At 50.6% G+C, this 13,642-nt stretch overlaps 1 protein-coding gene and 1 long non-coding RNA gene across 5 annotated transcripts in view; one reads left to right on the forward strand and one right to left on the reverse strand.

The window, feature by feature from the left end:
• The window catches only part of NUP98 (nucleoporin 98 and 96 precursor), a 46,475-nt gene that overhangs the window by 4,933 nt on the left and 27,900 nt on the right, over positions 1 to 13,642 (reverse strand). For 3 of the 4 annotated variants that reach the window (XM_078390566.1, XM_072993379.2, XM_078390565.1), the window contains 7 exons: positions 13,073 to 13,502; positions 12,302 to 12,537; positions 11,462 to 11,731; positions 5,149 to 5,306; positions 4,844 to 4,987; positions 638 to 777; positions 169 to 390 (listed from right to left, as the gene is read on the reverse strand). In XM_078390566.1, the coding sequence (XP_078246692.1) occupies positions 169 to 390; positions 638 to 777; positions 4,844 to 4,987; positions 5,149 to 5,306; positions 11,462 to 11,731; positions 12,302 to 12,537; positions 13,073 to 13,502 (1,600 nt within the window). The remainder of the gene's footprint in view (positions 1 to 168; positions 391 to 637; positions 778 to 4,843; positions 4,988 to 5,148; positions 5,307 to 11,461; positions 11,732 to 12,301; positions 12,538 to 13,072; positions 13,503 to 13,642) is intronic. The other variant, XM_072993382.2, reaches the window with a different exon arrangement.
• On the forward strand, positions 5,281 to 9,712 carry LOC144588217 (uncharacterized). The gene is made up of 2 exons (XR_013543656.1): positions 5,281 to 5,834; positions 9,681 to 9,712. It is a non-coding gene; the product is annotated as an uncharacterized LOC144588217 (long non-coding RNA).

Below are 13,642 nucleotides of genomic sequence, written 5' to 3' on the forward strand. Positions count from 1 at the left end.
CCACTTTAGTCCCAAGGAGAGGTCCCCACCTCCCGAGGACTCCCTTCCTCCTTCCCGAGGCTGCTGCCATCTGTGGGGAGGAGCGCTGGCTAGGAAGAGACATTTTATCTACAACACCACCCGGTCTAGACAAGAAAGACGGCTGGCGGGAGAGGACTCCCCACTTACTGTGCACTGGGGGTGTGAAGCAACACAAAAACGGCCCACTCCCACAGCCCCTCGCTCTCCAACTGGGCGGCGTAGTTGGCGTTGAGCGCTCCCTGGCACTGCTCTGAGAGGTGGGTGTAATTCAAGGCCCGCAGCGCCTCCCACAGGTGCCAACTGAGACGATAGTCCAGGGGGTCAGCGGTTATACTTTTCGGATCGAGCAGCTGATGTAGATCGTAGCACCTGTGTGTGGAAGTGCAAGTCACAACACCACGTGAGTCCACTTGCTGCATTCAAGGCCACGGCTTCAGTTATCGCCTGTTAAATCTAGTTGGACCCGAATCAGGAACGGTGCTTTGCAAGTGGAGAGGACAAAGCATGGTCAGTGGGGAGGGGGGCATATATGGAACCCCCATCCAAGCACACACACACTCTCTTGCCCCCCCCCACCCTCCCAATGTAAGACCGGGGAGGAGGAGGAAGGCATTACCTCTCGCTGTACAGTTTTAAGAGGTGAAAGCAGGTGTCGCGGAGAAGGTGCTGGGAATGGTCTTCCTCGATCACACAGCCGGAGCCTTCAAGGTACGGAGGCAACGGAGAACAGGCGTACGCTTCGTTCTCTGACGAGTCCTGGGAAGCACAAGGGCAGGGGGCAAAACGTATCACTGAGCAGCAGCTGCAGCTGACGGGGCAAGAGGACCCTTGGGGGGGGGCTCTGGGCAGGCTGACCTGCGGGGCTCTTCTGCCGCAGTGTAATCATCAGATGTCCCATAATAAGAAAATGTAACATGAAAACATGTCTAAACATGTTTTTTTTTAACTGGAAAAATGGAAATTTTCAGAAATTTTATATCTCTATGGGGAAACAAGAGAAACCTGAACTCAATGATAGGCCTAAGCAGCCAAAACATTCAGCAACAGAGGCCCCTTGGCACGTCCTGGGGTGTGTGCGTGTGTCTCTCTCTCTCTTTCTCTGTGCTTTCACAAGTGGTGCTTGATCCCTCTTCTAACTCCAGTGTTATTAACATGACACAAAATAAGACATAAGACATAAGAAATTTATTTGTCATTGCGCCCACAAGTGGGTGCAACGAAATGAGGTGCTCTTCCCCAAGGTAAAACTGGACAACACTACAAAAAAAAGTTAAAATATACACAACTTTCACCATCCAAATATAGATACCCCGTTTTCTCTCAGCAATTAAAATTCCACCAAAAACCTATGGCCCCGCATTTAAACTCAATACTGCACTTGGGTAAAAACTGTTCTTGAATCTGCTTGTCCTTGCTTTCAATACCCTGAATCTCCTTCCTGATGGTAATAGTTTAAAGAGCTGATATCCCGGATGAGAGGAGTCTTTCAGTATGTTAGATATCTTCCTCTTACATCTGTTCTTATACAATTCTTCCAAAGAGGGGAGTGAACAGCCAATGATGTTTTGGGCTGTCTTGATCACCCTTTGAATTGCCTTTTTCTCTGCCACTGTGCAGGTCGTGAACCATACACAGAGACAGCAGGATAATATGCTCTCAATCGAACTCCGATAGAAGGTGATTAACAAACTCTCAGTCAATTGTTGCTTTCTAAGAATCCTTAGAAAATACAACCGTTGTTGTGCCTTCCTGATTAACGCAGCGGTGTTTGCACTCCAAGTCAGGTCATTTGTTATGATAGTCCCAAGAAACTTACATTCAACCACCTGTTCCACACAAACTCCATCTATATACAGTGGCTGAATGTCTGCTCTTTTTTTCCTATAGTCCACTATGAATTCCTTGGTTTTTTGGATGTTAAATAAAAGATTGTTTTTTTTACACCAGCGGGATAGCTGTAATACCTCGTCCCAATACGCAGACTCATCATCCCCAGAGATAAGTCCTACTAGTGTAGTATCGTCTGCAAATTTGATAATCCTATTACTGGGATGGTTATTGGTGCAATCCGATGAATAAATGGAGAACAGTAGTGGACTAAGGACACAGCCTTGAGGAGTGCCAGTGCTGAGTATCTTGTCAGTAGAGATGTAGTCATTCAGCTTAACCCTTTGTGGACGATTTGTTAAAAAATCCAAAATCCACAGACAGATAGAATCTGGAAAATCAAGATCTTTAAGTTTGTCTATTAATCTGTGGGGTATAATGGTGTTAAAAGCAGAGCTAAAGTCCGCGAACAGCATTCTTACATAATTCCCTTGTGTTTCCAAGTGGGATAAAGCCATATAAAGCACAGTATTGATCGCATCCTCGGTTGATCTATTTTCTTTATAAGCAAACTGAAGCCCATCAAAGGGATCAGGAAGGCAGGAGATAATATATTTCCGAACTAACTGCTCAAAGCACTTCATTAAGATTGAAGTTAGTGCCACCGGCCTGTAGTCATTCGGACTGTTTGTAGGCAACTTTTTAGGCAGTGGAACGATGACAGAAGCCTTGAGACAGACGGGAACTGCGCATAGTGTCAGGGATCGATTAAAAATTACAGTCCATATCCCGGCTAGCTGATCAGCACAGTCTTTTACCACCCGACCAGGAATTAAGTCGGGTCCAGCTGCTTTTCTGGAGTTAACCACTTTCATAGTCTGTCTCACATCCTGCTCATTCACAATGAAGGGGGGACTCTGCTGAGTAAATGATGGCAAACGAACCGTTTCAGTTTGATCGATCTCGAATCGAGCAAAAAAGTTGTTCAACTCCTCAGCCACCTCCACACCTCTGCCCGAGGAAACCTTTTTTGCTTTGTAGTTTGTTAGTTGTTGAACCCCCTGCCAAACTTGCCTCATGTTATTGCTGAGAAAGCAGTCTTCAATTCTCCTCTTGTATTCGGCCTTAGCTTGCTTAATGCCTCTCCTCAAATTCGTTCTTGCTGCACTGTAGTCTAGATCATCCCCAGACTTAAAAGCCTTATTTCTAGCATACAACAGGCGTCTAACCTTCCCAGTCATCCAAGGTTTTTGATTGGGATAAACCCGGATACGTTTATCCACTGTGACCGTGTCAATACAGTGTGCCATATACCCTAACACTGCAGCTGTATGTTCTTCCAGATCAGGATGGTCAAAAACTTCCCAATTTGTTTGTTCAAAACAGTCCTTTAACTGCTCCATTGCTCCCTCCGGCCAGCTTTTCACTGTCTTGACTACTGGCCCTGACTGTTTTCTCAGAGGAATATACTCCGGAGCTAAAAACAGGGACATATGGTCAGACTGGCCCAAGTGTGGCAATTGTAATATCCTGTATCCATTTGCAATATTCGTGTAGACCTTATCTAAGGTGTTCAGCCCCCTAGTAGCACACCTTACATGTTGATGGAATTTGGGGAGGACTGCACGTAGATCTACATGATTGAAGTCTCCTGCAATAATGTATACAACATCCGGAAATTTACTTTGCAAGTTGCCAATTTCATCGCCCAGATGACCCAGCGCCAAATCCGCATTTGCATCCGGCGGAATATAAACAACAAGAATAATAACAACGCTGAATTCCCGTGGAAGGTAAAAAGGTCTGCATTTAACAGATATTCCAGCTCCAAAGAGCTATGACGTGTTATAATCTCTGAGTTTGTGCACCAGCTCTCTCTAACAAACACGCACAATCCTCCTCTTCTGCACTTCCCCACATTCCTGTCTCTGTCCAAACGATGTAATAAAAAAACTTCCATAACAATAACAGTGTTTGGAATAGTGGGGTTCAGCCAGGTTTCAGTGATTAACAGCACGCAACAGTTTTTCACAAACTTACTTGAGGAGACCTGTAACCTTAAGTCATCCATCTTGTTTGCCACTGATCTGGCATTAGTCAGAAAGAGACTTGGGAGTGGTAGTCGCTTTGTCTGTTTTTGCAGCCTATACAAAACACCAGCCCTGCAGCCCCTTTGCTTCTTCCTCTCCTTACGTTTCCTTTTCCTTCTCACTCTCGCTTTTGCTGGAATTACAGTCCACAGAGAGCCAGGGGACCTTGCAATCTCTGATGGTATGCCATGTTTCCAAATAAACTTAGCTGTTATCTCCTGTTTACATTGCAATCCAATCCTCATAAGTTCACAATTGCTGTAGAGTATATTCACTCCGCCGGAGGTATTCACAACACCAGATAATACACACAAAAACATCCATAAAGAACGCCAAGTCGAAGAGCACTGAGCTGCAGCACCTGAATGCGCGGCCATTTCCAACTGTCATTCCAACTGTCAAAAATCATGCCAGGCGGAGCGATGTTGCAGTGAGGCCTTCAGACCAGGATCTGGGCTTTATCAAATAGTCTAGAAATCGGAACTGACTTAATGGCCCCTAAAGTTACATTGCTCTGTATCTGCATCGTACACATGGAATCCAGAATCATGGAGTTTGGAGGGGCCCCGAAGGTCATTGAGTCCGATGCTCAAGGCAGGAATCCCAAGTCACAGCAGATCGGACAGACGGTGGCCCACTTTTCTCTGGAACACCACATGCAAGACACACCCGGAGATACCCAGCCACTGCTGGTTAAGAAGCGTCATCACGTAATGAGGAAGGATGACAGGATTTGAGAGCAAGAGTTTCTCACCACCCACGCAATGGCAGGCTTCAACAGTGTGTGTGGGGCACAGCGAAGGCAACACGGCCCAAACAGAGCACAGGAGAGCATTCTGCCTGGCACACACAGACCCCCAGCCCTGTTGAGCAGGCTGGCCTTTGGACCTGGTCAAGCTGCCTACCTGAAAAGCGCCTTCGTACATGCTGAGGGCCTTGGAAAGCGGTGCCGTCGAAGGCAGGAGGTACCAGAGATGGACGCCGAGCGAACGCTTCCAGTCCAGCTGAGAGCAGACGTTGACGCTCCTCCACTCCGACAAATGCCACACCTGCAGCGGAGAAGGGCATAGGTGAGGCCAGCGCTGGTACAGAAGCTGCGGCGGGCAGCTGGCAACTGCACCAGGGGGCTTCGGCTTATCCACCTCTTGGGTGGGTAAGCTGTGTCTCTGGGCACCCTTTCGCACTTTACAATGGCCTTGTGACGACTTACCGGTTTGCCAGCGAGGAGGGCAAATATACGCAGCCTGTCCTCCTGGATGAAGCCATCGGCCTGGAGCTGATGCCAGTCCGCCAGCTGCATGGCCATGAGATCTCGGACCTCCTGGCTGCCGACCAGCTGGGAGAGGAGCAAAGCCAGCCTGTGATCTCCTGCAACATAAGATGCAACATCAGCACAAAACCCCTGCCTGTGCCAGGGTGACATCACCCAGACATCCCCACCTTTGCCTCGGGGAGGGGGAATTCCACCCCCAGAAGGAAATTTAGAGGTGCTCTATTGCCACAGCCTTGCCAATGTTCAAACTGAACTGGGTCAGAAAGGAAGGGGACGGATTCCTGAGCTAAATAAATAAATTCCAGGGATGGGGACATTAATTTTACTTTTGCCCCAGTTTTCTTGGAAGGTGCCAAGTATCTGCCACCACCATAGGATTGAGGAGTGGCTGACGAAAGTTCTGGGAAACTAGATGTTCTTCTCTTCTTTTCTCTGCAAGTGGGCAAAGAACTTTTCTCTTCAGGCAGGCCTTTCCTTAATGACGGGTTGTCTGGGAGGGGTTTTTTCAATGAAGTCTTTTGCTCTGCGTTTTTCAGTGTGCTTTAGTACTGATTTTATTTACTGTTTTTAACATAATACTTTTTCAATTCATTTAGCTTATTTTGTGTACATACTGTTTTCGGGTAGGTGGGGCTCGTCAGCCCTGGAAGGCAGCCCATCTAGGAGAAGGAAAACTCCGAATTTAAACCTCCACTGCCTTGTGGCTATATCCACTCATGGAAAGGGCTTCAGGAGATAACCTCGAGGCAAAATCCGGAGCTGGAGTCCCGGAGGCACTTTGTGTCACTCTGCCAACTCCTGCGACGTTGCTGGAACCAGTTGTATTGGCTCTTGCCTCTCCACTGGACCATTTCAGCGACGTGGAGAGGGGGGATTTGCTGCTTGGGTAACAGCCTATCCTCCATATTATTTTACCCAGGCTTCGTGCTCTGGAGAGGACACTCCAGCTTCGCATACAGCGTCGAAACAACACGGGAAGTAGCAGTTACCGGTTATAAGTCTTTGCTCAATTGGCGTAGAGCAGGACGCCAGGGGCTACTTCTGACGGTGGGAGAGGTCATTGCACCTCACTAGGTAGATACCGCCCGCCTTAAGCTGGGCAGCCCCCAGCCAGTAAGGTGCTACCTCGCCACGGTCTGTTAACTCCACGGGGTGCGTGGGGTTTAGGGTCAAACCCGACAAGCAGATCGATAACTGTGCACCATGCAACAATCGTAAGAAAACTTCGGCCCTAAAGCTGGGCACCTGGAATGTACGGACAATGACCCCTGGCTTTCCTGACTACGGCTTTCCTAACGACCTGCAAGAAATAGATGATGTGCGCAAGACAGCTGTCATTGACATGGAACTGAGTAGACTGCAGATGGACATTGTTGCCTTACAAGAGACAAGACTGCCAGACTCTGGATCTGTCAAAGAAAAAAACTTCTCATTCTTCTGGCAGGGAAAACCATCGAATGAGACCAGGGAATATGGTGTTGGCTTTGCAGTCAAAAATACTCTTCTGAGATGCATTGCTCCACCTACTGTGGGGAGTGAAAGAATCCTGTCTCTGCAGCTCCACTCATCAGCAGGACCAGTAACCCTCATTAGCGCATATGCACCAACACTGTCATCCACTCCAGAAGTGAAAGACAAATTCTACGACGATCTGGCAGCTAATATCAAAAAAGTCCCTGAAAGAGAGGCACTGTTCATTCTTGGAGACTTTAACGCTAGAGTTGGTGCTGATCATAATTCTTGGCCCACTTGTCTAGGCCGTTTTGGCATTGGAAAGATGAATGAAAATGGCCAACGCTTGCTGGAGTTTTGCTGCTATTATGGTCTTTGTGTCAGCAACACATTCTTTAACACAAAGCTGCAACACAGAGTTTCCTGGAGGCATCCAAGATCCAAGCATTGGCATCAGCTTGATCTAATCCTCACTAGACGTTCCAGCCTTCCTAGTATTACGATCACACGCAGCTACCAGAGTGCTGATTGTGATACTGATCATTCCCTGGTGTGTAGTAGAGTAAAACTACGAACAAAGAGAGTATATCACACGAAAAAGGAAGGAAGACCACGTATTGACATCAGCAAGACTTGCGATGAAAGAAAAGTGAAGGAATTTACCCAAGCACTTGAGGAAGCCCTTCCAGGTCCGGCTGATGCAAATGCATCTGAACGATGGGAACACTTCAAGAACACTGTCTATAACACCGCCTTGTCCACCTTTGGCAAGAAGACCAAAAAGATGGCTGACTGGTTCGAAGCCCATTCAGAGGAGTTAATGCCAGCCATCGAGGATAAGAGAAGAGCTCTAGCAGCATACAAAGCCTGTCCTAGCGAGTACAACTTGCAAGCTCTTCGAGCTGCTCGCAGTCAAGCCCAACAGGCTGCCAGGAGATGCTCCAATGATTATTGGCTCCAGCTCTGCTCTCAGATACAGTTAGCAGCGGACACAGGTAACATCAAAGGAATGTATGACGGTATCAAACAGGCCTTAGGTCCAATACAGAAGAAATCTGCTCCCCTGAAGTCTGCTACAGGTGTGCTTATCCAGGACCGAGCACAGCAGATGGAACGCTGGGTACAGCACTACTCTGAGCTATATTCCAGAGAGAATGTAGTAACCGAAGAAGCATTAAATAATATTGAGTGCCTGCCTGTCTTGGAAGAGCTGGACAACGAACCAACCCTAGCAGAAATAAAAGCGGCCTTGGACTCCCTCGCCTCCGGCAAGGCACCTGGAAAGGATAACATCCCTGCTGAAGTGCTGAAATGCGGTAAGGAGATCATCGCCACCGAACTGTATGAAGTCTCTTGTCTCTGCTGGAGGGAAGGTGGAGTACCACAGGACATGAAGGATGCAAACATCGTCACATTGTACAAGAACAAAGGAGACAGGGGTGACTGCAATAACTACCGTGGCATCTCTCTTCTTAGTGTGGTAGGGAAGCTGCTTGCCCGTGTTGTGCTGAAGAGGCTCCAGGTGCTTGCAGATAGAGTCTATCCAGAATCACAGTGCGGATTTCGAGCTAATAGATCCACCACTGACATGGTATTCTCCCTCCGACAGCTGCAGGAGAAATGTAGGGAACAACAACAGCCACTCTTAGTGGCCTTCATAGACCTTACAAAAGCATTCGATCTGGTTAGCAGGGATGGCCTTTTTAAAATACTTCCCAAGATTGGATGTCCACCGCGTCTCCTTAACATCATCAGATCTTTCCATGAGGGAATGAAAGGCACTGTAGTTTTTGACGGCTCAACATCAGACCCCTTTGACATCCAAAGCGGAGTGAAACAGGGCTGTGTCCTCGCACCAACACTTTTTGGGATCTTTTTTGCTGTCATGCTGAAGCATGCCTTTGGAGCTGCAACCGAGGGCGTCTATCTCCGGACTAGATCAGATGGAAAGCTCTTTAATCTCTCTAGATTGAGAGCGAAGACCAAAGTCCAACTGAAATGCATGCGGGACTTCCTCTTCGCAGATGATGCAGCCATTGTTGCCCACTCTGCTGAAGACCTCCAACAACTCATGAATCATTTCAGCAAGGCCTGCCAAGACTTTGGACTAACAATCAGCCTGAAGAAAACACAAGTCATGGGCCAGGGCGTGGACTCACCTCCCTCTATTACCATCTCCACACAAGAATTGGAGGTTGTTCATGACTTTGTGTACCTCGGCTCAACCATCTCTGACACCCTCTCTCTAGATGTCGAGCTGGATAAACGCATTGGGAAAGCAGCCACCATGTTCTCTAGACTCACAAAGAGAGTATGGCTCAATAAGAAGCTGACGACACATACGAAGATTCAGGTTTATAGAGCCTGTGTTCTAAGCACACTCTTGTACTGCAGTGAGTCCTGGACCCTTTGTGCACGGCAGGAGAGGAAGCTGAACACCTTCCATATGCGTTGCCTCCGACGGATTTTTGGCATCACCTGGCAGGACAAAGTTCCAAACAGAGCAGTCCTAGAACAAGCTGGAATTTTCAGCATGAATACATTACTGAAACAGCGACGCCTACGTTGGCTTGGGCACATCGTGAGAATGGCTGATGGTCGGATTCCAAAGGATCTCCTCTATGGAGAATTAGTGCAGGGAAAGCGCCCCAGAGGGAGACCACAACTGCGATACAAGGACATCTGCAAGCGAGATCTGAAGGCCTTAGGAATAGACCTCAACAGATGGGAAACCCTGACATCTGACCGTTCAGCCTGGAGGCAGGCAGTGCATCACGGCCTCTCCCAATTTGAAGAGACTCTTGCCCAGCAGGCCGAGGCAAAGAGGAAGTCACATAAGCAGCAAAACCAGGGAGCCGGACAGGGGACAGACTGGGTTTGTCTTCAGTGTGGAAGGGACTGTCACTCTCGAATTGGCCTTCTCAGCCACACTAGGCGCTGTTCCAAGCCCTCCATACAGAGCACGCTACCATAGTCTTTCGAGACTGAAGGATGCCTAACTAACTAACTGTTTTCAGTTTTTAAACATTGTCTTTTTAAGGATGTAAACCACCTCAGGTTCTTTTTATGGAGAACGGTGGGATAAAAATATTTTAAATTCAATAAATAAACAACGGCCAAACCAGCCATTTTTGAAGCTGATTCAGATAAACCAGATTCAAAGCCACGCTGAATGCTTCGGGAAGCGGCTGACACATCAGCGCACAGAGAAAAGAGGTAACCGACGGGAGGGACGTTCTGCTTTGCCTTCCTACTCTTTCCCACAGAAGATGATTCAGGGCAGAGGTGGGGATCACAAAAACGTTCGGCCTGCTTGACGGCGGCCCATTCTCTGCTTTAACTGGGAGCGAAGCTCCTCTAGCCCACGGCACAGCCGAGGAGAAGAACTTGAAGTCCAGGAGTCTCAAGGGAGGCCCAAGCGAATCTTTTAAGTAGTAAAACCCACAACCGAGTCACCAGTTTGGCTCAATGCCGCTGAAATCTGTCTATACTTCCTCACTTGAACTGCATGGATCTGAACAGGTCGGGTTTGGTTAGACTGACGGATCGACTGATGTTTCTATCCCACCCAACTAGTAGCTGGGTTGCCAGTCCGAGCGGCTCTTGCAGAAGGACCACACAGTCATAAACAATCGTGATTAAAAACTGTAAAGCCACAGTGAAAACAGGGGCTCCAGACTTAGCTACAGGAACCACAAAAAGGGAAATGAGTGGCAGGAGAGAGACATAAAATGACTGAATGAGGGGCAAACGATTGCAAGGTCTGGGAAAACAGCCTGGTCTTTAGTGGCCTCGTAATACCCGGGACGGATGGGGCCAATCACACCTCTGGTGGCAGGGAGTTCCAAAGTGAAGCAGCAACCACAGGGAAAGCTTGGTTCCGAGTAACCGATTTCTGGGCTTCCCTTGAAGGGGGGGAGCACTTGGAGCCTCCCAGCATGAGAGGTGCAGGCGGGGCGGGCAAACGTTTTGAGGGAGAGGCGCTAAACCAGGTAAACAAGGCCCTAAACCAGGGGTGTCCAACCTTTCACCTTCCCTGGGCCACATTAGAAGATGAAAATTTGGTTTGGGTTGCACATACATTTGGTTTGGGCCGCATGGGGGGGGCAGTCCTAGCCGTCCTCCGCAGCCCCGCTCCAAGCACGCTTACCGGCAGCTGCGATCTCAGATAGCAGAGATTGCCAGCTTCGACTCTGACGGCTTTATGGGGCCGGGAGGGGGTCCACCTATTAACGGGGACGGCGCAATGCAGTCACGTAGCCCCCCGTCCCCTCCCCTCCCACTCCTTCCTTCCTTCCCTCTCTCCTGGACATGCCCCGGCCACATTCCGGCCGCAAGCGCTGGCAATGTAACTTGAAACTTTGGAATTTCTTTTGAAATAAAAAATTGCACTGGACCGCATTACGAGTTGACCTGGGCTGCATGCGGCCCTTGGGCCGCAGGTTGGACAAGCCTGCCCTAAACTATTAAGGGCTTTACAAGTTAATATAAGCACCCAATACTTTTTCTTCAATAAAGAAGCAAATCTCCCATAGATACGGTGGTGCCCGTGGCCACCCAGATCCCAGAGTTTAATGACAAAGGCGCTGAAGGGTCTCCTTGACCCCAAACACACACTTGCTGTCCTTGCCCGGGGCCTGATGCGACTGAACCCTTAACTGGTTTATGTGAACGAGTGCAGACAATACAATCTAAAGAACAAAGGTCCAGATTCAGCCTCCCTAGCCCAAGGACTGCCCACTATGTACATATGCACTCCTGTCTGCCTGCCAGCTCAGAGGAAGCGAGAGGAACAGACCTGATTTATGGGCCAGCCGGCAGGCTTCGCCAATCTGCTTCCCTGTGAGATAGCTAAAGATGGCCTCTGCAGGGCTGTTGTTCTGGCTCAGCGAGACCTCCTCCTTAATCCGCTCGGCCGCCACCTGCGAGAGCCAGCAGGAGAAGGCCTTCCGGCACTCCAGAGCCCGGACATACTCGCTGGGCTCCTCCAAGCAGGCTTCCAGCTCCTTCAGGCGCCCCCAAAGGGCCTCGCACAAGGTCCACACCAAACACCAATCTTTCACCACTCCTGGGGAAGAGAGCGGGCAACATGGTATCAGCACAAAAAAAGAACCCCTCCCCCAAGCAGGCCTGCCCTGAACTGCCCCCATGGCTGCGGCAGGCATGCGAGGTCTCCTCTTTGGGTCTCCTCCATCTCTCGGTCCTCCCTCCTGCCTGGCAGCCCACGACGCCTGCTAGACCCTGCAGGGGCTCACCCTCCCTCCGCTGGGAGCCAGCCGGGGCTCTGGGTGATGTGGATCCACCTGTGGGAGGCCAGAGAATGGCTAGTCCTTCCTAGCCACAGGGCTTGGAGAAGAAGGGCCCCCACATCTCTTCACCTGCCACACCTGGTTTCCAGGAAGCTCCTGAGAGGCAGGGCTTGTCTTCTGCGGACGACCCTCTCCTACCTCACGCCCTCGTGCCAGGCTGTTTGCATTAACAGAACGTTCCTCCGGGTCCATGGAAAGAGGGGCACCCATTCGGGACCAGATGATCCTCCCGGCAACCTCCCCTGCACCCCCGGCTGACAGGGGCCAGAGCGGAGCACCTCATGCCAACGGGAAGACCCCTCAAGTCTGGCATTCTGCTTGATGCTCACCTCCTCCTCCTTCTTCTTCGGGGTTGCCACATGTTTCCGTTGTCCATCCGGCATAGTCACGGATGGCGGCAACACCAGGGTTGGGGGTCAGGAAGGGGCAGGGCTCTTCCAGGTGGACCGTGCTGTGCTTCAGCTTGATTTCCAAGGGAATGAGGTACAGGTGTGGATCCCCATTCGCTGTCCTTCCTACCAAGCTCAGCCTCTCAACGTGAACCTTGAAGGGAGACTCTGAGAGCCTGAGAGAGATAGCAAGAGGAAGACGGGCGGTAAGGCGGCCACTCCACCAACTGCCCCCTTTGTGGCTGGTGGGCTGCCAACAGGGAGGAAAAGCTGATACCCAGAAGATGCTCCAGATACGAGAGGTGCCCCTGAAGGGAACCGCCTGGAGAGACAGGAGGGATGCTCTGAAGCTGGCAATGGCAGCTACGGGCAGCCTGGAGCCACTCAGGGAGAGCAGCCTGACTCAGGGGGCCTCAACCACCTCTCCCTCCTTCCAGGAGCTCCCAACATCCCCGTCACATCACAACTGAATGTGGCACTCAAGATGCCCAATGCAAAGATAATGGTGTGTGTGTGTGTGTGAGAGAGAGAGAGGTGCCAAGCTGAGCAGGGAAGAGGCTTCCTATCGCCCCACAGCAGAAAGTGATGAGACGTTAACCCCGGCTGTACTCAGACGTCAAAAAGGAAGTCACCCACTTCCTCTCGACAGGCACCCAAGGGTGTGAGCAGCAGCTCTTCCCAGAAGTGGATCTCAGAAGGAGCACAACTCACTGCTTCGGGGCGACGACAGGGGTGGGCAAGAAGCCGTACTCCATGGATTCATCCTGGAGCTCTTCGGGCTCACGCAGGGTGCTCAGCTGCTCTCCACTGTGGACCAGGACCCAGCCGGGGCCCCAGCCAACCCGGAAGGAGCGTCCCATGAAGAGCGCCATGTCCTTCAGCAGCCTTCCTTTCCCGTAGGCGACAGACTTCTCCAGAGGCACCAGCCCAGGGCGCCGGCGTACGCCCACTGTTTTCAGGGGCACCTCGGGCACCGCGCTGGGCACGGTGAAGGCAGCGGTCAAAGGAGACAAGGCACCCCAGGGGCACGTGGGAAGGCCAGGGCCCAGCGAGGAAGTCCTTGGGCTGCGGCTGTCCTGCAGGGAAACGCTCGGCAGGAGGAGAGGCCCGGTGGAGAGCCTGGACGACAGCAACTCGCCAACTGTGGGGAAACAGGCACCAAAGGCTTGTGTCAGAGGACGCCCACTTTGAACAAGAGAGCTGCCAAGGCGTCGTCGTACTCAAAGGGACCTGGCACCTACACCAAAGAGGACGACCACTGGCCAGCCGACAAGAGCTGCC

Source organism: Pogona vitticeps, chromosome 3 (assembly GCF_051106095.1).
Source record: "Pogona vitticeps strain Pit_001003342236 chromosome 3, PviZW2.1, whole genome shotgun sequence".
Taxonomy (NCBI): domain Eukaryota; kingdom Metazoa; phylum Chordata; class Lepidosauria; order Squamata; family Agamidae; genus Pogona; species Pogona vitticeps.